This window comes from Cyprinus carpio, chromosome B6 (assembly GCF_018340385.1).
Source record: "Cyprinus carpio isolate SPL01 chromosome B6, ASM1834038v1, whole genome shotgun sequence".
Classification (NCBI taxonomy): domain Eukaryota; kingdom Metazoa; phylum Chordata; class Actinopteri; order Cypriniformes; family Cyprinidae; genus Cyprinus; species Cyprinus carpio.
Genome location: NC_056602.1, coordinates 16,728,301 through 16,749,494, shown reverse-complemented (window position 1 = coordinate 16,749,494; position 21,194 = coordinate 16,728,301). Strand labels below are relative to the sequence as shown.

The following is a 21,194-nucleotide window of genomic DNA, read 5'->3' as shown; positions in this document are numbered from 1 at the left end:
TAAATTGATGAATTTTATTAATCATATATTACAAAATGAATGTAAATCAGTCAAACAGACTAATCCACACCACCAACTATCTTAATTTACATATAACTTTGCGATGCAGATTGAATCTGGATCTTGAATCTTTTTAGTGAAATATATAGTGGACTATATACCTTCACCTCCCAAAAATGACTAAATATTATTATGATTATTATTATTAGCAATATTATTATTATTTTTAACAATTTACAGTAAGTTTTAATTTGTTAAAATTAGTTAAACAATACTTGCACAACATTTATTATTATTAATCAATGTTAATGTCAACATTTACTGATACATGTTTAAATTAAAATTTTATATTGTGAACTAACATGAACAAACAATGAATTATATTTTACTAATTAACATAATGATTACATGTAAATATATTGCCCATGGTTCATTTTATCTAGCTAATGCATTTAACATATTGTAAATTGTTACCTATTTCTTATTATTATCAGTGTTGAAAACAGTTATGTTGCTTAGTATTTTTATGGAAACCGTGATACATTTTTCTTTGATTAATAAAGTTCTAAAGAATAGCATTTAAAACACTGTAAATGTCTTTCCTGTGACTTTTGATCAGTTTAATCCATCCTTACTGAATTAAATAAAACTTACTGAATTCTAGTAAACCTTTTCAATTGTAGTATGTATAAATATAGAGTATATAAAAATGTAAAATATTATTTTTTTGTAGAACATTTCCAAAAAAATTAAAAAAAATAAAAGCACATATAAAGTGCAATGCAATCATCATCATCATCCAAGCCTATAAATTGCTGTTCAGATAGTATCTGTCTACATATTTTGCCAAAAGCAAAAAGCCTGGCATTGCTGCCTTACTTATAGAGGGGCAATCCAGCCTCTGTTTGCCTAAACAACTTCATGGGAAGTTATTGGTTGTCTCTGGTTTTGTGTGTTGCTGTCAGTGTATGCCACTAGAATGGCCTGCAGAAAGCATCTCCTTCTCTTTCCACAGATCCAGAGTTAAAGACCGGCTTCTTTCCACCTTCTCTCCTTTTACAGCATGATCTCCCGTGTGCATCTCTCTCTTTTCTCTCCCTCACAGTGTATATCTCTTTATCCTCTTTGAGCTAGGCCTGCTCCCAGCCCTCCTGTGCTGCCGTGCCTGTTCTTGCCTCCCTGCCTCCCTCCCTCCTTTTTTCCACACATCTCCCAGTTCATTTTGTTTACCATGTGCTTCATTCTTGCATTGCAGGCCAACGGACATAGTTTCTTACACATGGAGCATGAAACAGCAGTGTCTCTTCTGAAGAATTTTCCGAAAACTGTGGACTTGGTAATCTTAAGGGAGAGCACAACATAAATATTTTTATAGACTTCTCACCCAGATGGAACACAGGAACTTGTACATCTTCTTTTTATCTAGGAACAATTTTGCCAATTGCTGGACCAATGGCAAATTCCAGTGCCAAATGTACACTAGAGGACATATACAATAACGTAACATATGGCTCACACATTCTACACGAACATACATTGGTTGAAATCTTTGGTTGATGTTGCTGATATTCTTCTTTATCTCAGCCTGTGGCTGTAAGTGGGTGCATTTTTTCCTGCTTATTTATATGGCGTATTATTTTGTACCTATTTTTCCTAGCAGCTTTTCGGTTTAATCTTGGAGCATGAAAGCACATCTGCTTTTAAGGACATTTACCCACCATAACACTGCCTCAACTTTGTAAATGCCTTGTGTAAATATATACATCTACAACTCAAATGTGATAAGAGCGTAGAATGTGAATGAAAGACACATTGATGATGATTTTCTAACACATCGATGAGTTTTTGTAACAACTTAGAAGAGACATCCTTCTCACGAAAACAACAATTTAGGGAAATCGAAAAAGTCCCCTTTTAATCTTGATAAACCCTAATCTTCTGTATTTGCACAAATCAAAAGACAGAAATGAATCCCTAAGCAATATTTCTTTCATTTGTGTGGTTTTCCTGCAGCACCCTCTATTGGTATTCATGGATTTTTCCCAGTCCAGATCAGGGTGGGTTTTGTTCATTTGCTAAGTATTGTGAATATACATTTCCATGTTTTTTTTCATTCCCACTTACCTTTGTTGGCTGCCAGGAAAATTCATACATGTGGCAGTTTATTGGCAACACAGTTTTCTATATAAAATGTACTTTCATATCACATACTACAGTTTAAGTGAGGAAAAAAGGGCAAAAAAGCTTAATTCCAGTTGCTTTGTTGTTGTTATGCTGCTTTAAGGTTTTTAAATATGTTTTTTTTTAATGGAATAAAGGGAATTCCTGTCATAATAAAACTGACTAGATACAGTGTACACATGTAAGGCTTTACTGAGCATGCTTTCACTCTTAAACTTGTTTTATTAGGATGCTTATTAGGGGTCAGTGTGTTTTGGACAAAGCATTTTTGCATAACCTTTGTTTTACATCTCTTTTGGCCTTTTTTTTTTTTTTAATACGTCATTGTGAAAAACAGTGCCATAATATCCCTAAAAAAAAAAAAAAAAAAAAAAAAAAAAACCCTGGGCATGTTTCAAATGTTGCTAAAAATGTAGCATTTAGAAGGAGTTTCGAGCCGAAATGCACTCTGAAGGACCCCAACACAACATCCACTGCATTTAGCTTCAGATAAATATTGTTGATTAAATAAAGATTATTATGGATGATGCAATTAATTGTTCAAATACTATTGTGAAAGAACATTTGATAATGATTATTTTTACTAAATGTTTTCAAATAATGGTTTCTAATATATTGATATAATTAGCTATGCTCAAATTGTTAAATTTTATAAAGAACAAAGCCAATGTATGGACAGAGAGTTAGATTGTGAGGGAAGGACAAACACTAGAAACAAATATGTACAATTCTTTCTGAAGTAATTGTGAATTTGTGTCATAAACATATATATGTATATGAATATACAAATGGTCATTTTTGTATGTGTTTAAAGACCTATTGAATATAAAATATAATATTGTACTATTCAGTCTAATTGCAGTATTGATGTAAATAACTATGAATGGGAGACATTTAAAAAATTTATTCCAATAGATTGTGAATGTACTTAAAGCTTTCTGCAGTATTAAGACTTACTGAACTTGAATGCCGTTTCATTTTTGTGCAAAAAGTAATTATATCTAGAAGAAATTATTCAATTTAGTTCAAAAGAATTAGTGACAATTTATCATATTTATTTGCACATGCAAGTTTACTCCTTCCAATTTTTTTCTGTATTACCGCAAATATGTAATTGATGACATATATTCTGTGTCTAGAATGCATTTTGCAGATGATATATGTACATATTTAAAATAAATTTTAGTTAAAAAAAAAAATTCAATTAACAAACCTGTATAAAAAGGAGAAGAAAGTCCAATGCTGTTCAGCAAATATTGGAGCCATTTTCGGCTTTGGAGTACAGATTTTTTCCAGTATCTAAGAGGTGTTTTGAATAATGTATCTTTATTGTACAAATAATAAAAATGTCACTATTGTTACTACTAGTCATTCTGTGGTCTTTTATATACTTTATTTTCATCATTTATTACTAGTGCTTTCATAATGGAAAATAGAAACATTCACACTGGAAAGCAATTATAAAATGTAAAACTTCAACACAAACAACGTTTTAGGTTCATTTGGTTGACAAAGTCTTAAATTCATTACAACGCATGCCGAAGGTTTGTTTACAATGCCATTTTTAAGGGTAAGGTGACAGGGAAGATGAATTAAAACAAGTGGCAGGAGATGATTTATTATTGTGTCTTCTTGTTTTATACTGTCAGGGACTGCAAATACAGTGTTATGGCACAAAAATTGATCGTTTATCAATGATGGTAAAAGTTACATTAAACGTGAAGATTATGTTGGAATACGACTTCGGAGATACTCAAGGACAGCATCTGTTCCTTTACTGAGGATGGCAGCTCTTGGATTACGGAAAGGATTCCCATCAAGCATTAGAGCCCTAAAGATATAGGATAAATCATAAGATAATACTTAACTAACAGGCCTTTGTAATAGTAATCAGCCTTTCTGAGTTTTTGTCCAGATTTTGGGTTGAATAGCCTGTGCGATTGTTCTCGCTGCCTCATTTCCATTAAAAAAGAAGTCCACAGTTTGTTAGAATCAGATGGAAAATTACACTCACCTCAGACTGGTACAGTTGCCAAGTTCTGGTGGCACTTGCATTATATCATTGTTGGACAGATCCAGAGTAGATAGATTATTAAGGGTCTTCATTTGGACTGGATCAATGCCTCCAACTTGATTGTTACTGATTAAAATGGTCTCAAGGTATGAGATGCGGTACAGCACTTCTGGGAATGACTTGAACCTAAAGAGAAATGTAAATAACTATTCGGACCACAAAAGAACAGCAAAACAGTGATATTATTTATATTTTGTCAAACTGATTTGATATATAGTATTTGCTCATGTTACATGGCGGGGTGAGGGTGCAAATGGTAGAACCTACCTATTAAAAGACAAAATAACACTCCGCAGCTTGGTTAAGCCTTCCAGCTCCATTGGCAGTGAGGTCAATAGATTGTTTCTGAAAAAAAAGAAAGGGCATTAGTTCAGTGCACTTTGTTATGGTAGATTATGGTAATATGTCACACTTAAGTGACCTCAGAGCTCTTATTTATTTAAATCATCTTCATTAAGTAATATTATGCTTTGAAGTGACATTTATCAGAGCACAAAATATCTGAAAAAAGAGATTAGTCATTTAAAAATCCAGATATTACTTTTTTCCCCCATCTACTATACAATTACTATAGTTTTGTTTACCCTCTGCACAATCTTAAATATAGCACTCTAGCTAAAGGAGTAACATTTTGAGAGGATGTGGCAAAAACAACTGTGAACCACTGAATTAGCATAATAAGATCTTTAAATTGGAGCCTTAAAAGGACATAAATTAAGTTAAGGATTACCTGAGATCTATATGAACCAGTTGTTTCAACATGGAAAAGTCCACCGGAATGCTTGTTAGCTTGTTAAAGCCAAGATTAATGTCTGCTAGGGTGTCCTTTAACTCCAAAATTCTGCAGGAAATAAGAGAATAGTAAGTGTTCAGTAAATCTTTGAAATGCTTCTAATGAGATGGAATGGCCATATGTATCACCTGGATGGAACTGCCATCAGCTGATTTTTGCTGAAGTTTACGTTGGCCACAGGACTATCGTCAACTGCATCAAACACCTCGTCTGGGATGGATGCCTCTTGTTTCTCACTAATTAAAATGGCAGGTTTTTACTGTTAAATACTCAAAATCAGTCTAAGTCACTTTGGGAGGATTTTTTGTTACCTGTAGTCTAGTGTTTTGAGAGTTTTGATGGCATGCACATTGATTTTAGCTTGGCTTGGGAGGGTCATTGCTGTTTTTGGCTCTTCTTTCGAGCCCCCATCTGGTTGCTCTACATTTCAAACAAGACAAAACCCGCAATGATGTTACAAAAAAATTGAACATTCTTTGTCCTTTTAATAATAAACGAGGCTGAAAAGCCATGCTAAATCTTACATGATTAAATAGCCATACCTTGTACTCGACTTCTGAGATATTTCAGGAGTTCCCCAGTGCCTTTCTGCATAGAATATATTTTTATATAAGACTTTCTGATCCATTTCAATATTTTGTATAAGTGTTGAATCTGAGATGATTAAGAACAAAATGAATCAGCTGTGATATGTTGAACACTCACAGTCAGGACATCTCTGCGGATTCCCCTCAGTGGATTGCCCTCCAAAGACAAAGACTTCAGCTTGGGTAATGTGCCAAGTCCACACGGCAGACTGTTTCACGAAAACACAACAGAAGATATTTCGAAGAATGCTGGTAACCAAACCGTTTTAATGACCACTGACTTTCATTTTGCTGCATTGTTTCTGGTCGTTGAACGACTATGGAATTTATTTGAGTATTAAGGCCCGTTCACACCAAGAACGATAACTATAAAGATAACGATATTAGCGTCCACACCAGCGAACGATATCTTCTGTTTATTCTAAGCGCACGCTCGTCTGTCGCTTAAATTCTCGAGCTCGTTATAGCAGGATGGATTCTGATTGGCTGTCAATTTTTTATCGTTCATCAGCTGGAAAAAAAATCGTTCTGAAAGTGATTCCAACGATATCGTTTTTCTTTGTCTTTATCGTTATAGTTGTGGTGTGGACTCTGCTGTTCTTTAATACTGAAAACGATTTTTAGAACTATATATTTATCGTTATCTTTATAGTTATCGTCCTTGGTGTGAACGGGCCTTTATGGAACCAATTTGTTAAAAAATATTCAAAATACCTTCTTTTTTAGGTTCAGAATGTAGAAGGTCATATAGTTTTGGAATGAAATGAGCAGAGTAAATAACAATTTTCATCACTTTAAAACTGGTACTCTACAAAAGAGAATCTTTTAAGCTGTGCTCTCCCGTCTTACGGGTGCAGAGTTTTCTGTTTACTGAGTTATAAAAAGGAATGATAGGTCATAATTCTGTTCTACAGTGGAACATGCCACAAAACAGCACTATATTTTACAGTACACATACAATAACATATTCCCAGCACCTGCCGATGTCATTGTTGGTAAGATCCAGGCGCTCCAGGCCTTGCAGTAGGGTTATTTCTTCAGGAAGGCTCTTCACCTTATTATCTCGGAGCTCCAATAAACTCAGAGCACTCAAGTGCTTCAAATGGTCTGCCTCCAATATCTCAATCTGGTTGTTCCCACAGTGGAGTTCCTTAATATATATAAACAGCCTCTTGTTAGCCTTCTTAAAACAATCACAACTTATTCTACCACATCAGTGGTACCAGTTTACCTTGAGTGTTTTACAGCAGGGCAGTTTGGGAAGGAAGTGTAACTTGTTGTGTCTTAAGTAAAGCTGCTCGAGGGACTCCATCTGAGCCAGGACAGGAGGAATGCTCTCCAGCTGATTCCGGGAACAGTCCAGCATCCTCAAGTCTGTGAGGGTTAACAGAAGATGGATGAGTTCACAGGTTAATCCATAAACATGATTCACATTCACACTTGCTACTGTCAAAACATACTTTTCATTTCACTGATGGCAGGAGGGAGACTCTTGAGCTTGTTGCAGAACAAATTCAATTTCACAAGATTTTTCAGGTTCGCCAGGCTTTCTGGAATGTCCATTAGATGATTGTCGGAGAGATCCTTTAAGAGGGAAGAGTAGGAAACAACTAAATAATCAGAATACTTAAGTACACCTTTTCAGCCTCTTGAAATCACAGCAACATTTTTAATCCCTAAGATTTAACAAATGATCATCAATACAGCAGTGGATTATTTCACACAGATGTACAGTACACTACAGATTAAAATATAAGGGACTTCTTTCAAAAACATAAAAAAATCTTACTGACCCCGTATACATGTTAAACGAAAGATATAACTACTATCTGAGGATCAAGGCTTTTATAATGCTGTTCGAAAGTTGAGAGTTTGTTGCTGGTCAAGACAAGATCTCAGTCACTTACAAGGTCATCTGAATTAACCAGCTGCCCTAAATCCTGGGGAATCTGTTTGATCAGATTCTGTTGCAGATGAAGACATCGCAGGTTTGTAAGTCTCCAAAGACCCGAAGGCAATTCTGTCAGTTTATTTTTACTGCAGAGAGGACCAGGTATTATGAAACAAGTTTTACACTGAAAATATGTAGATACAGTATATTGCTCCATACATAGTGTTGCCCCCATCATACCTTAGTATGAGCTTCTGTAGTTGCTCTAGATCTCTGATAGAATCTGGCAGTGAGATGAGTTGATTGTCATGGAGCTGGAAAAAGGCAACACAGAAAGCAGCTACAATATAAACAAAATTAAGACCCACAAACATGGAAATTAAAATACTAAGACATTAAGAATTTTTTCAAGTTACATTTATAATTTGTTTTTTTGTTTTTTAAATATAACAATGTAATAGTAACGTGTGGTTTATAGAAGTAGCTACATTTATTTAACCATAGGAGAGTAGCCATCCATGCCATTCATATTTCTTTGCTAAAGAATAGAATAAAAGTGTTGACATGCAGGTTTTAGTTTGGAACAACATTCTCAAACAAAATGAGTTGTGCAAAAACCTACATCCAGGACAAGCAAGCAAGGGAGGAGTTTGACGTCTTCAGAGAGGCTCTGGAGTTTGTTGGAAGACAGCAGAAGTTTGGTTAAATCTGTCTGTTCCCACCATCGATCTGCAGCTCCAAATGATAAGTTCTGCTGCGCTTCCTGAGGTGTGTCTGTGTTCAGCCTCCACACACTCTGAGGAACTGAACCCAAATACAAGAGCACACTTAGTGCAGAAGCCTACAGAAATTCACCACAGTAAACATTTCATCCCCCAACATACAACTGTTGCACAGCTGTTGTTGTTGTTATATGTGAGTCGTGGTAAGATCTCATTCAAACTTTCTGGACAGAAACCTGAACAAAATTTTGGCATTTTAATGTATTTTCCAGTGCCATTAACGATAAATGTCATATCTGCAGGAGCCACAAACTACGGTCGCTATGGCAATTTTCGCCGCTGGTGTCGTGTAACGTTACCGCTCCACTAGTACTGTTACCTTCAGTTAGACCGCGCCCGGATAGATTGAGCTGTCCGCTCTTTCTAGCAGCTTTCAGTAAACCATACGGGACGGGACAGTCTTCTTTCTCCTGCCTAAATCCCGCTCTAGAGTCCACATGTGCTCCTCGTTTGAAACGAGACATGAATGCGGAATATGAGATTAAAACACCTGTAAACGTGAAAGAGGTTGTAGTGAAGTAAAGCTGTGAAGTAAACGTCAACGATTGTAAACTAAAACTATAATAAGGGGCCTCCCATTTTTTAAAATAAAAGTCCCGAAAAAGGAAAGTTTTCACCGTGTGACATATAAATAGTATATAAAATATTTCTAAATATTACTAATATTTTCCAATATAGAAGAAAGCTTTTTATGATTTGTTGACCCTTATATAAGAAACATCAATTACACCTTCAGCTCCCAATAGTTGCTGATATTAAATACAAAACATTTTCCCCCTTAATGTTAGAACCGTTCCCTTGTTTGCTTATGCAGTATTTTGAAGCTTTATGGATGTACAGTACACGTAGAATCCAGTATGGTAATATGATCAGCAGATGGTGCTACAGCTGTTATAGAGCCAGACTTCATGGTATTTCCACTCATCTATAATAAAGTTAAATAATAAAGTTGATATAGCTTTTTAAAACTTTTTTTGTGTAATATATTAAAGTTAAAATGGTATATTGAAGAAAGATGTGTCATTTAAATAATAATAATCAGATAAGAAAATATTATAAATTTTCTGACATAACTAATCTATTTGATCTATCTGTCTATCAGTCTATCTATCTATCTATATTTGAATAGCTCAAGCCTTATGCACTTGAATATAATGTCAAATTACATATAAAAATAATATTTAATTATTCATATTTATTTTTTAATAATACTTAAATTATTATAACACAGGCTGAAAACACCTTATTATACATTTTATATTATAATATACCTGATTATATTATTATAAGACACCTGAAGTGTCTTCTTCAGGGTCATTTTACAAAGTGAACCTTTTAAAAAACATAACTGGAGAATAACAGATCTGGACTAAAATAAAATCTCAGACATTTTGACATAATTTTCAAATAATATAAGACCGATGAAAATGCAATCCTCTTCAGTAAATAATAAGTAATAAACATGTTTTGTCATTTCCCTGTCAATCCTTAAATCATTATGCTGCAGTGATGAACAAAAACACAAATCTTAAGATGCTTGTTTATTTCAAATAAGTGACAATATACTGTAATACTTGAGCAGACGCACTGGTCTGGCAACTAAATATTAGTTAAATCTCAATCATTTCATTAAGAAATTGCAAGACAAAGCAGACATTAATGAAGGACATTCATGTTTCAGCACATATACACTGATATGGTATCTGAACAAATAAAAATAAATCTCTCAAAGAAACATCATAAAGCAAGAAAGCAAAAGAGTGATATTGTGTTAAACAATGTGTAAATCATCAGCTGGAGCACAATTGTGGGTTTTGAAATGAAATACTCCTCCTCCCCCTGATATGAAAGCATTGCTGTGTTTATCACAGCTCAAAAGCTTATTTCATCTCAATGACTACTTATTAGATTAGTCACAAAATATTTTGGATTTCAAATGCATTAGCACAGTATGTTGTTAATTTAAGCAAGCAAGAATCAGCTTGTATGTGAGAGGAAAAGAACCTTTCAGTAGTACAACTCCAGTGCATGCTGCATTCAACTGCACAATACAAAAATCAGCAATGAGGAACATGCTAGACACAGCATATTCCCTGATATGGCATGTGCCTTCAAATAGTTCATAACATAATAAAATGTCGGTTTTAAAAGCTGCAATAAACATTGTGCAATAAATATGTAACAGGCAAAGCATATGCACTGATATGGCTATTGCCCTCAGCAATTTCAGAGTAGAAATAATACAAATGGTCATAATAACAAACCAGCTTTGGTTAAAAAAAAATAAAATAAAAAAAAGGCTTTAACCAACTCTTTTCAGTTCCTAATTTAAGACGGTCCCCAAAATTACCCACTTAGAAAGCTTATCAACCATACTAGGCATGTACTGTGTACTATGTACCATTACAATCACAGATAAAAGGCATTGCTATTGCTTAAGCATATTGTAGCTTTAGATTTAGCGATTTGATTTGAACTTGAATCACCTAAATACTAGAAATTTCAGCATGTGTATGAAGATCAGAGTCAAGAAGGGATGAAGTCACCAGAAACACTTCTGTGGCTGGCAGACCCCCTATAAAGCCAACAGAGACACCAGGGAGCTCACAATGGACATCAGCAATAGTGAGGATGAGGAAAACACTGTAAGAGAAAAACAAAGTGAAAAGACTTATTAAAAGAATCCAGAGATATATAGATATATATATATGGAGAGAGAGAGAGAGAGAGAGAGAGAGAGAGAGAGAGAGAGAGAGTGGCCTGTTGATGAGAGCCGTACCTGTTGATGAAGCTGAACACTCCATGGCTATTACAGCATCCAAGTAGCTCTGGCCAAGCCATTCCTCATACGTCTTCCTCTCTCCTACACCAATTAAAGTGATAGTTGAATCCTTGAAAATCAGGTCGGATCCCTCATAGGGTTTGGAGTCAAACATCTTGAAGCCTGAGGCAGCATTAACTCCAAAGAAGTTCTGAAAGATGCCAACCAAAAAGTCATACAAACAAGGACAACTCCATTTTCAAATGACCTTGAAAAATGACATTTGGATTTACATACCTGGGCTTTGTCCAGGAGGCCAAAGATGACGTGACGGTTGGTATCGGGTCTTATCATAACGGCGTGGGAAGGGACACGGGCCAAGTTGCACTTAGTGTACTGAGTGACTTCAGCACGAGACTCTTGAGAGCAAAGCAGCTGAAATTCACGGGAATCCAGGTGTACCGCCCAAGAATCTGTATTGGTTCCTGGAAATAACAGTTCTGACATGAGAGAACTACCAGAGACTTTTACACATGATGTAATGGTCTGCTTGCTGCATGTAAAATACTTGGCAGTCTGGCCTACAAACTGACATCATGACTGAACAGCTCTATAAAGATGTTTAAAGGCCTAAATCAACAGAGATCTTTTTACCATCTGTGTTCTGGAATACAGTGGAATGTTTGACAAAGGCCACATCACCATGACCTTCAACAAGGCACCTGAGAATATAAACAGAGACCATGATAAATATTTAGCTGTTATGCAAATACTCAATTGGCAAAACGCAAATTAGCACCAAATCTTTCAGATCTTTTCTGCAGTATAGTGGATTACCTGAAGGCTCCATCGTAACCGTCGTATAGGTCCTTGCCTTTTTCACACTTGTTCTGGCCACTGGAGTCTCCAATGCACTGCTCACACAGGTTACTGGGAAAACCTTTCTGATTGGCTCCAGGTACACAGGCTGATTGAAAGAACTCCCCAGCAGCTAAAAGCAGAATCACACCCTCATTACACTGATTTTGCTATTTATATAGCAGAACAATATGCCTTTGTTTCAATACCTTTGTAGTAAATGATACAAAGTTACAAGTAACAATCTGAGTTAAAACCTGAAAGCTTTCCACTGTTGTTCTAGATTTTAGGAACCCATGGTATGTGTGCACTACAGGACATGTCCTACCTTGGGCCACTTGGCATGTCTGCGGTCTGATGATGCCTTTTTCTATTAGCAGACCCATTGGAATGTTCCAGCCTGCAGTCCTTCCATAACCTGTGTGACAGGAGCGCTTGCTCTTGAGGTCACTGAATCTCTGGATGTCTCTGTTGCTCTTTCTCAGCACAGCCACAGCATAATAAATGCTTCCGTCAGTGTCTCCTAGCACAGAGAATCACAGTGGCTTGTGAAAATGAATCATCATTTATGAATAAAACAGCTGATGTTTCATCAGGCACTGTTGAAAATCTTTCCCAAGTAACCTAGTGAGCACATTTAACTGTTCACATTATACTATATTCAAGTAATTTCATACATTTATAATGACTTATTAATTGAATAATCTAATGAATTAATGTGTATTAACTATACATATCTATTAATATAATGAATCGCATAATCATATCTCTACTGCCTTTTTAAATGTGTTTTTTTCTATGGTCTTATATTTTCTATTAATATAATGAATGGTCTTTTAATATCTATTAATATTCTTTTTTCCTAAAATGCCCCCCCCCCCCATATTTTAAATGTTTACTTCATATCATATTGAAGTCATATAAAAAACATTTGATCCAAAAGTCAAAGTACATTGAAAGTGTATGGCTCTAACCTGTGTAGCTCTCCCCGACTGCAGGTATCAAACCAAAACTCTTCCCTGCTGTGTAGATGTAACCTCCGTCAAGAGTGATGGCATCAGCTTCCTTGTTCTGGAGGAAAAGAGTCTCATTCAAATACAGCCCAGTGACCGGCCACTTTTTCAGCAGCCTTGAGTTTATACAAATCTGTTTCTCCATGGTGAAATTTAATAGAATTTTTAGTCACTGAACTTGACTGTTGTGATGTACTGCAGATTTTAGTGAGGGAAACTATGAGTATAATAAGGGCTTGATATATATGATGATACAGTTGTCATTATATCTATCTTTATAGTTATCGTTTTGGTATCAGCGGGTATGAATAAGTGAGTTTGGTATTCAAATATCTCTTAATTGGCATACTTGTATTTTCTTCATACAGTCCTCCGCAGACGCGCCATAGATACACTGAATATTAGGAATCAATGTTTTGCTTTTGAAAGCCACAGCCATGTCTGCACATTTTTGCTGCTCTCCATGAGACAGGACACACCAGCGTAGGTTAGAGGGAACGTCTACACACACACACCCATCACAGAGAAACACAGATTTTGTGTACAATATAAAAAAGTAAATCGCATGCATAGTAAATTTGCTGCATTTCAAATTCTAATTTTTGATTGTTCGATAAAGATGCAAAGATTCCCACCTGACTCTGTGCAGTCCACAGCTCTCAGTATGTAATAGTATCGGCCCATCCATTCGATATAGTTTTCATTTCCTGCTTGGATAAACGTGGTTGAAGCGTCGCTGAACAACAAGTTTGTCCCCTCAAAGCCTGCTGAGGAGAACATGGAGAACCCAGACTTTTGCTAAAGAGAAACACACACACACACACACACACACTTAAATGAAACAGTCATTGAAATACAAATGTACAAATTTGTTTTTGGATTTCAAAATCCTAATAAAGGATGATTTCAAAAAGGATCATACCAGTCCCTCACGTAACATGTTGTAAACCACTGAACTGCTGATGTCAGTGCGGACAACAATCCCCCTCGATGGGACTCGAGCAAGATGGCATTTCTCAAAATCACTGACTGGACTGCGGGTGCCGTCCCGACACAGGAGCTGATAGTCCTCAGAGTGCAAGCCTTGAGCCCATGAATCACCCTGACCTGAGACAGAAAGTTAAAAGATGTATTATTAACTTCATATACAAATGATAATCTATCACTTATCCAACTTTACTGTCCACACTTCCTGTATATTTACTATGTATACTTAGCATAAGAAAACTCCAATGCATGTGTGCTTGCGTTCACTTTATTTTCTTATAATCACTAACATACTCATTGCTATGCATAGAAGCTCTAACCATAATATTGACTATATTATAGCATTAACAGAAACTGAGGATTTATTTTTGATTTGCAAATTTATCTGATAATTTGCTGCCATGTACCTATTTTTGTTTATATGTGTGTATGATTTCATGTGGCATCTTCATTAATTAAGATGGAATAATTATACTTTCTATGAGTTAATGAATTAATGATATTATTATTATATCTTTAATTATATATTTAAATATAACATTAAGTATGCATCCCCCTTGGAAGTTTGCTGAAGTTCCCTGGTTGAGAACCACTGGAGTACACATTTACCATCTGTATTCTCGCTTACAGTTGTGTGCTTCACAAAGGCGACATCACCTGCATTCTCAACCAAGCACCTGTGAAGCCCAAAACAACAGTTAAGCGACACACTGAGAATATTTCTCATTATCAAAGCTGTAACTGCACCAGCTATGTTTCACTATGGTATGATTTAATTTTTTTTAATAAATATGGTACCTGAATGCTCCGTTATATGCATAGTACTGCTCGGAAGTGCTTTCATCACACTTATGTTTTCCTGTTCCATCTCCTACACACAGCTGACACAGGGATGCAGGGTCATCTTTAGCCCCAGGGATACAGCTGGCGTTAAAGAAGTCAGCAACCCCTGAAACATGAAGCCACCAAAAAAAATGTTTCCTTCTGAAAAAGAGCATCTGACAATTTAAGATGTGCTGCACCATAAACAATGGACTACCTTGAGAGATTTTGCAGCCCATGGCTGACATCATTCCACTGTCAATCAAATACCCCAGAGGGATGTTCCAGCCAGCTGTGCGGTGCTTGCCAGTGTGACAAGACTTCTTCCCCTTCAGATTGTTGATGTTGATAGCAGTATTTGTCCTTTTCACCACAGCAACACCGTAGTATGTTATTCCTTTGCCTGTGGCCGTTAGATGAAGAACAAATTTTAAGACTAACTAGTTATGACTAACTAGTTGCTCTAAAAGTAGAATTTAGCCAGATAAAACAATGGATATAGTCCATAACATCCATACTTATAATGGACATTCACTACATTTTTTTTTATTATAATAAAGTATGCAATCAAATACAGATACAGAAATTGTAAATCTGTTAATATTCAACCTAATGGTACTGTTGACATTTATGGCTTTAACCACTGCTTTTCCATTTCAAAGGCAGATTTCAGAGTTACAACTTGCATAATCTGGTGTCTACAGCACCAAAAGAACAACATACCATCTGCTCCAGATTCTCCAGCTGCAATTTTAAAGCTGGCTTGCTTGCCAATGTCATATATCTCTTTAGCACTGGCTGAGAAGGCATCAACTTCATTTTTCTGTCAAAAGCAATATTGATCAAAACTGCATATTGATTATTGAAGATTTTCTGAGAAGAAAATGATATTAGTGTACTTCTGCAAATAAAATGAACAGACAAAATACTACAAATGCACACTATCTGAGCAGGAACACATTACCATTTGTCATATGTTTGTGATAAATTCTCTGTGTGGCAGAAAAGCTTTTTAAATCTGAACCTTGGATTTTTCTGTGAGGCTACGACCCTCATAAACAAATGTATTAAAACTTATATATATATATATATATATATATATATATATATATATATATATATATATATATATATATATATATATATAATTTCAATGTGAAAATTATAAAAATGTAAACATGATTTTTATTTTTTACATTTTCAGGTAGTTTGACATGTTCTGTTCTATAAAAGTGATACAATTTAGAATTTCAATGTTTAAGCAAAAATAAAATAATAATAATAAAAAAAATAATAATAATAAAAAATCTTAAAATATAAAGACAATTGTCACATGTAAAATTTCATTTTATCACATGCACATTTCCATCACATTAAAAAAAATGATAGATATACCAGCTAACGTGTTCTGAGAACGTTCTGCTAACGTTCCTATTAAGTTATGAAAACATTAATTCTGAATTTTCAAAAACTTTGTTGTCGTTACGAATATTCCATATTTTAATGTTGCACACATTATGGGAGCTTTACTTTTAAAAGTTCCCTTAAACAAGTAGGCCTAGTAAAACTTAAAAAGCATTAAGTTAGATGAACATCCAACAGAAATATTTCGTAGGCCTATATGAAACTTTTCCGTGCTGCTAACGCTTTGAGAACATTATTAATGACCAGAAATCTCTGACTGAGTGCTGTATTAATATTACTGGAAGAACGTTTGTTCTTAACATTGCCAGAACGTTAGTTAAAGTTCTGAGAACGTTTTCTGTTAGCTGGTTTGGTGACTGGACGGACAGACTTACGGTGAGTTTTTGAGCGCATTCGGCTTTAGATGAGGAGAGGACGCATTGTAGCGCTGGCCGAATTGCAGCGTTGGTGAATGCCTGAGCCATTTCTTTACATTTGGACTCCTCCGCAGGAGAAATAGTGCACCATCTTATCGCACTCTGCCCTGACACTAAACGAAGATATTTATAATATTATCACCATTTTTAGCCTTCCACCTTTATTTCCAAAAGAGTCTCATAATCATACTGTTGCTAACATAATTCAAAATATACATTTCATACAGCTACAATACTTAAAAGACAGAGATACAAAAACTATTTTCACCTCATATGAAATGTTTCTTACCGTAATGCGTGACCGCAAGCAGAATGCTTAGAATAGCCCAGGTGTCCATCTCTGACTCGAGAGTGCGCAGATGTTAGTGTGTTTCTGTAGCTTTATATCTGAGAGACTGTTGCAAAGTCCAAAATACGACTCAGCCCTTCGACATAACTAAAGGGGAAATAGTAGCCTACCTTAATCATAAAAGATACGTGCAGTCAAAAATCAGGATAATGTCGACATGACGACGACACGTCCAACCGACGGGCAGAGGTCCAAGGTGCACACAGAGTGGTCTTTCATTCTTTAAAACTCCACCTTTTTCCATAAGGGAATTTAAAAAATGCTCTGAATCAAGGGCAGTGTCACTTAGACACCCAGGAAAAATAACTTTTAACCTTGAAAAAGAAGCAAATGACAATCTAACGTAGTTTAGATATTTTGTTCAAAAGGTGTTTGGACACATTCTGGTTGCCAGTTTTCGTTTCTCCCCCCAAAATTGTCCAAACAATACGTTTTCAAACCATGCAGGATAGGCTATAAGAATAAAACCGTAGAGATAGACACTTCTTGACTAAGTATTGATATTATTCAGACTCAAACATTTTGATTATGTCTGACTTAAAACTTAAATGTATTCGTTTCAATAATAATTTTATTGTCATCATAAAGCATCTATTCAGCTGCTACCTAGAGGTGTCATGCCAACAGGGAATTGTGACTGTGATTTATTCCTGTTTTACAACAGGAAGGAAACATGTTTAACGAGACAAATATAGTACAATTATACAATAATGCAGCATACTTTATGGTGGCAGTGTTTTCTCCAGCTCTTCTGGTGTGTTGCTTAAAGTGATAGTTCAGCCAAAAATTTGCGGAACACACACGTTTTGGTTTAGCAATTACTTACAGTATGGAAAAAACATCTTCCTTTTATGTTCCACAGAATAAGAATGCAGATTGATGGCAATTTTCAATTTTGGGTGAACTATCTCTTTAAAAAGAAGGATATAACTGTTCAAAAGATGAAGCATTTGTGACATTTATTTATTATTCACATAAATTGAAGACCCCTTTTTTTGTCAAACTTTAAAGAAATATTTGTAAAGAAATACAAATAGATACACAAAAACACTGTATATGAGAAAAAAACGTTTTTATTAGCTGTTCTCCTTTTTGACAAATGGAATGAATCAAGTTGGCAGATTATGTACATAATCTAGTCAAAAATGTGTTAGAAAGCCAAGATGACAAGTTAGAGAAGCAATCTTTTAGAAAACAATCATCTCCGAGTAACTTAAGAACGAAAAGGTTTACGCTGTCAGCGCGCCCCCTTGGTGGAGAGTTAAAGGCTTGTGTTAGAGAGTGGCAAAGCAAATCTCTCTTCAGCTGTGGGCAGTCGACAAGTTCACACACATGGAGGCAAGAATCTCCTAGCCTCAAACGTTTACAGTTCATGCTTACTCTGACATTTTCACAATCCCAGGTGAAAACAGAAAGAGAAGCCCTCTCCTCCGCTTCTCGCTCATGTTTAATGTGTCAAAGACTATTGCTTTTAGAAATCATGCACATCACATGAAAAAGTAAATATGACATAACTACACAGGAGAGAGAGAGATAGCAGAAGACTACAAACTGCCAACTTGAGTTTTATTTCATATTGTTTGAGCAGATGCAAATGGAACACCACCATTCAGCCAATGTGTCCTGTGTGTCTGTGATTTTGCATAAAACAAACCATTAACAACAAAAGTGATGGTGGTAAACGTAAAGGAAAATATATATTTATATATCTATTTATATTTATTTTTATATACATACACGCATATTCATACGAGTGTATGTTTGACATTATAAAGAAAATAATTCCCATAGGTGTGGAGTTTAATTAAAGCTCAATATAGACTTTATTATAACAAAATAGGCAGTATACTGAGGGTTGAATATACATTACAATTTATACTCTCTTATTTGCATTTTGCATTTGTTTCTTTAAGTAAGAATATGTCATCACCTGGATTTGAAAGATAATTGTAAGCAGTTCCTTTTCACCTCAGCTAAAAGCTACTTCCCATTTGCACCTTGATTAAAATGTACACAGATTGTTAAGACAAATAGACATTTAATATAAAAAGAAGAACTTTTGTGCCAAATGTTTTTGTCCTCTTTGTGCACTTGTGACAAAACTGATCAGCTGCTTAAAATTAGTGGGCTGCTTGATTTTACAAGATAAACGAGAGAAAACAGAAGTAATATGGTGGCTGCAGTTCACGTAGCTCAAAAACGTAAGAACATATGTTAACTGAAAAAGAGTAATTCAAAACATGCTCTTAATGCAAAAAAACGTGCAAAGTGTGGCTTTATGTCTTTTCAGAGACAGACATGAAAGAGTTAAGTTCTGATCATATATGGGAAAAAGAACAAACCAAAATGTATATAATGCATTAACTTATTGGTTTTCCTTCGAGCAAGTCACCTCCCTTAAACATTAAGGAATCTGTACCGTATAATCTGTCCCGTAAGTCGCTGGTCAGGCATGTCTCCTCCCACCGGAGGATGAAATGCGGAGATTGGGATGCGAGTTCTAGACAGCAGTTTCAAAGAGAGGCATGAGAGAGAGAGAGGTGGCCGTGAGACCACCATGACCCCAAGCCCATCCAAAGAAAATGTATTTCCTATGCTTAAGGGTCAAAAAGCCAATGCAAGCAGCAGGCCAGGTTAGTATATATATAAAAAAAGAAAACAGAAATTAAAAAAAATACTAAAATAAGGTTCATTTGTCTCCAGCCATCTCACAATTTCTCTTTGAAAGGTACCCAGATGAACGGCCCAGACTGCTCCTCGATGATCTGCTTAACCTGGTTGTAGATCTCTTCTAACGTGTCCCCTTGTACAATGGCTGAAGGAATGATTAGATGAACATCATTAAGTATCATACATCTTCTTGTTCAATGGAAAAAATATATCTTTTAAAAAGTTCTCAGGAAATGTGGGACTGGATACAGGCGGCCCACAACGATAGCAAATGCTGTTACTCTTTAGTAATATTTAATAAAATAAATACAAATAGTTGCTAACGGCAATTGGAATACTTCAAATTATCGTATAAAAAACAAAAAAATTGGAACATTTCGTTTTGTCCTAAGGTGCAGCCACTTAAGCAACAATTTAGAGAATTTTCACGTTCATTGCCCATTGTCATTAACTCTTTCACCGCCATTGATGAGTTATCTCATCTTTTAGAAGACGACGCTTCCCCGCCAAAGACGAGTTTTTACAGCTTTACGTGTTTTCACTGTTATACACTCGGGGGCGCTATTACACATCTTCTGAATGGGTACAAAACCTCCCGAACAAAAACACACGTAAACAGGTCGGAGAAACGAGGGATCTCTTATGTAAACAGATGGATATTAAAATATAATATTAATAATGCGATCATCAGCAATAGACAGCATATAAATGAAAACTGCATAATGATACGGAGTAAAATGATGATCCAGGAAGTGGTATATGTCTGTGCAAGCTTTGGAGGTGTTGATGGAAGCGATTTATTGGATTTATGCTTTGATAATCGTACTGAATATTATCCAGATGTAGTTTTTGATAAAAATGTGATTTTCTCACCTCTTTGCTCAAAACTATATATTTTTATGAAACCTACCTACATTCAAGTGTTGATAAAAAAAAGAATGCTTTAAGCTAGAATAAAACTTAAAAAAAAAAAAAAAATAGAAAAAATATATATATATATATATATATATATATATATATATATATACCTATAGCAAAATATACTGGACGCCATCAATTTTTAGTGAAAATAATCAAAATCGCTGGCGGTGGCTGGCAACTTTTTTCAAAAATGCTGGTGGGGAAAGAGTTAATGTAACGATGTATGAAGCACACCTCTTACAGAAATCACTTCCGAACCAAGCAGCACTTTTTATTGGTCAACGCGCATTGTAAAATCTATGCGAATTAAGCTGGTGTTGCTACATTTCATGTTTATATTGTTACAGCAGTATAAAACTCAAAAATCTTTTGTGTAAGCACTAATACAAAGATACCAAATGTCATCTGCAGTGAGTTTGTTTTCAAATGTCTGTTCCCACTTTTTTATTCAAAATGATTACTTCGTCTTTTAAATGCAGATTACGGCTTCGTTACAGGTATACATGAAAATGACGAAGCAGAAAGGTCACAGCTGATTTGGATAGAAGTTTACTTTACTGTTCTCACCGGTGAAATGCTCTTGGAATTCCTGCTCCAGTTTCATGGCTCTGTCATAGGTCTTCCTGCCTTGCTCCTCCAGCAATCTTTTATTCATCTCTCTGCG

The 21,194-nt window shown here is 35.4% G+C and overlaps 4 protein-coding genes across 20 annotated transcripts in view; 1 reads left to right on the top strand and 3 right to left on the bottom strand.

The window, feature by feature from the left end:
* The window catches only part of LOC109066117 (leucine-rich repeat-containing protein 7-like), a 95,242-nt gene extending 91,700 nt beyond the window's left edge, over positions 1-3,542 (top strand). For 14 of the 16 annotated variants that reach the window (XM_042725915.1, XM_042725916.1, XM_042725914.1 and 11 more), the window contains one exon: positions 1,256-3,542. In XM_042725915.1, coding sequence (XP_042581849.1) covers positions 1,256-1,363 — 108 coding nt within the window. In that variant the 3' untranslated portion in view covers positions 1,364-3,542. Of the gene's footprint in view, positions 1-1,015 lie in introns of all 16 variants that reach the window. The other 2 variants (XM_042725918.1, XM_042725921.1) reach the window with 1 other exon arrangement.
* Positions 1-8,873, bottom strand: part of LOC109066119 (leucine-rich repeat-containing protein 40) — a 76,425-nt gene extending 67,552 nt beyond the window's left edge. Inside the window, exons 1-15 of one of the 2 annotated variants that reach the window (XM_019083116.2) lie at positions 8,628-8,872; positions 8,149-8,330; positions 7,767-7,840; positions 7,543-7,672; positions 7,096-7,219; positions 6,867-7,009; positions 6,613-6,785; positions 5,754-5,844; positions 5,591-5,636; positions 5,360-5,468; positions 5,177-5,284; positions 4,986-5,096; positions 4,523-4,600; positions 4,196-4,381; positions 3,774-4,012 (exon numbers count right to left, since the gene is read on the bottom strand). In XM_019083116.2, coding sequence (XP_018938661.2) covers positions 3,907-4,012; positions 4,196-4,381; positions 4,523-4,600; positions 4,986-5,096; positions 5,177-5,284; positions 5,360-5,468; positions 5,591-5,636; positions 5,754-5,844; positions 6,613-6,785; positions 6,867-7,009; positions 7,096-7,219; positions 7,543-7,672; positions 7,767-7,840; positions 8,149-8,330; positions 8,628-8,772 — 1,806 coding nt within the window. In that variant the 5' untranslated portion in view covers positions 8,773-8,872 and the 3' untranslated portion in view covers positions 3,774-3,906. Of the gene's footprint in view, positions 1-3,773; positions 4,013-4,195; positions 4,382-4,522; positions 4,601-4,985; positions 5,097-5,176; positions 5,285-5,359; positions 5,469-5,590; positions 5,637-5,753; positions 5,845-6,612; positions 6,786-6,866; positions 7,010-7,095; positions 7,220-7,542; positions 7,673-7,766; positions 7,841-8,148; positions 8,331-8,627 lie in introns of those variants that run through there. The other variant, XM_042725928.1, reaches the window with a different exon arrangement.
* A 963-nt stretch (positions 8,874-9,836) lies between these two features.
* LOC109066118 (melanotransferrin-like) lies at positions 9,837-17,136 on the bottom strand. The gene is made up of 16 exons (XM_042725909.1): positions 16,880-17,136; positions 16,549-16,703; positions 15,473-15,572; positions 14,967-15,152; positions 14,726-14,876; positions 14,537-14,604; positions 13,863-14,047; positions 13,576-13,738; positions 13,290-13,441; positions 12,902-12,998; positions 12,256-12,450; positions 11,907-12,060; positions 11,724-11,791; positions 11,367-11,554; positions 11,088-11,280; positions 9,837-10,951 (listed from the first exon to the last, which is right to left on the bottom strand). Exons 1-16 carry the CDS (start codon positions 16,926-16,928, stop codon positions 10,884-10,886), a joined length of 2,172 nt encoding a protein of 723 aa, XP_042581843.1. The 5' UTR covers positions 16,929-17,136; the 3' UTR covers positions 9,837-10,883.
* An 858-nt stretch (positions 17,137-17,994) lies between these two features.
* The window catches only part of LOC109097926 (disks large homolog 1-like), a 129,965-nt gene continuing 126,765 nt past the window's right edge, over positions 17,995-21,194 (bottom strand). The window contains 2 exon segments of the mRNA XM_042725908.1: positions 17,995-19,754; positions 21,098-21,189. Coding sequence (XP_042581842.1) covers positions 19,648-19,754; positions 21,098-21,189 — 199 coding nt within the window. The 3' untranslated portion in view covers positions 17,995-19,647.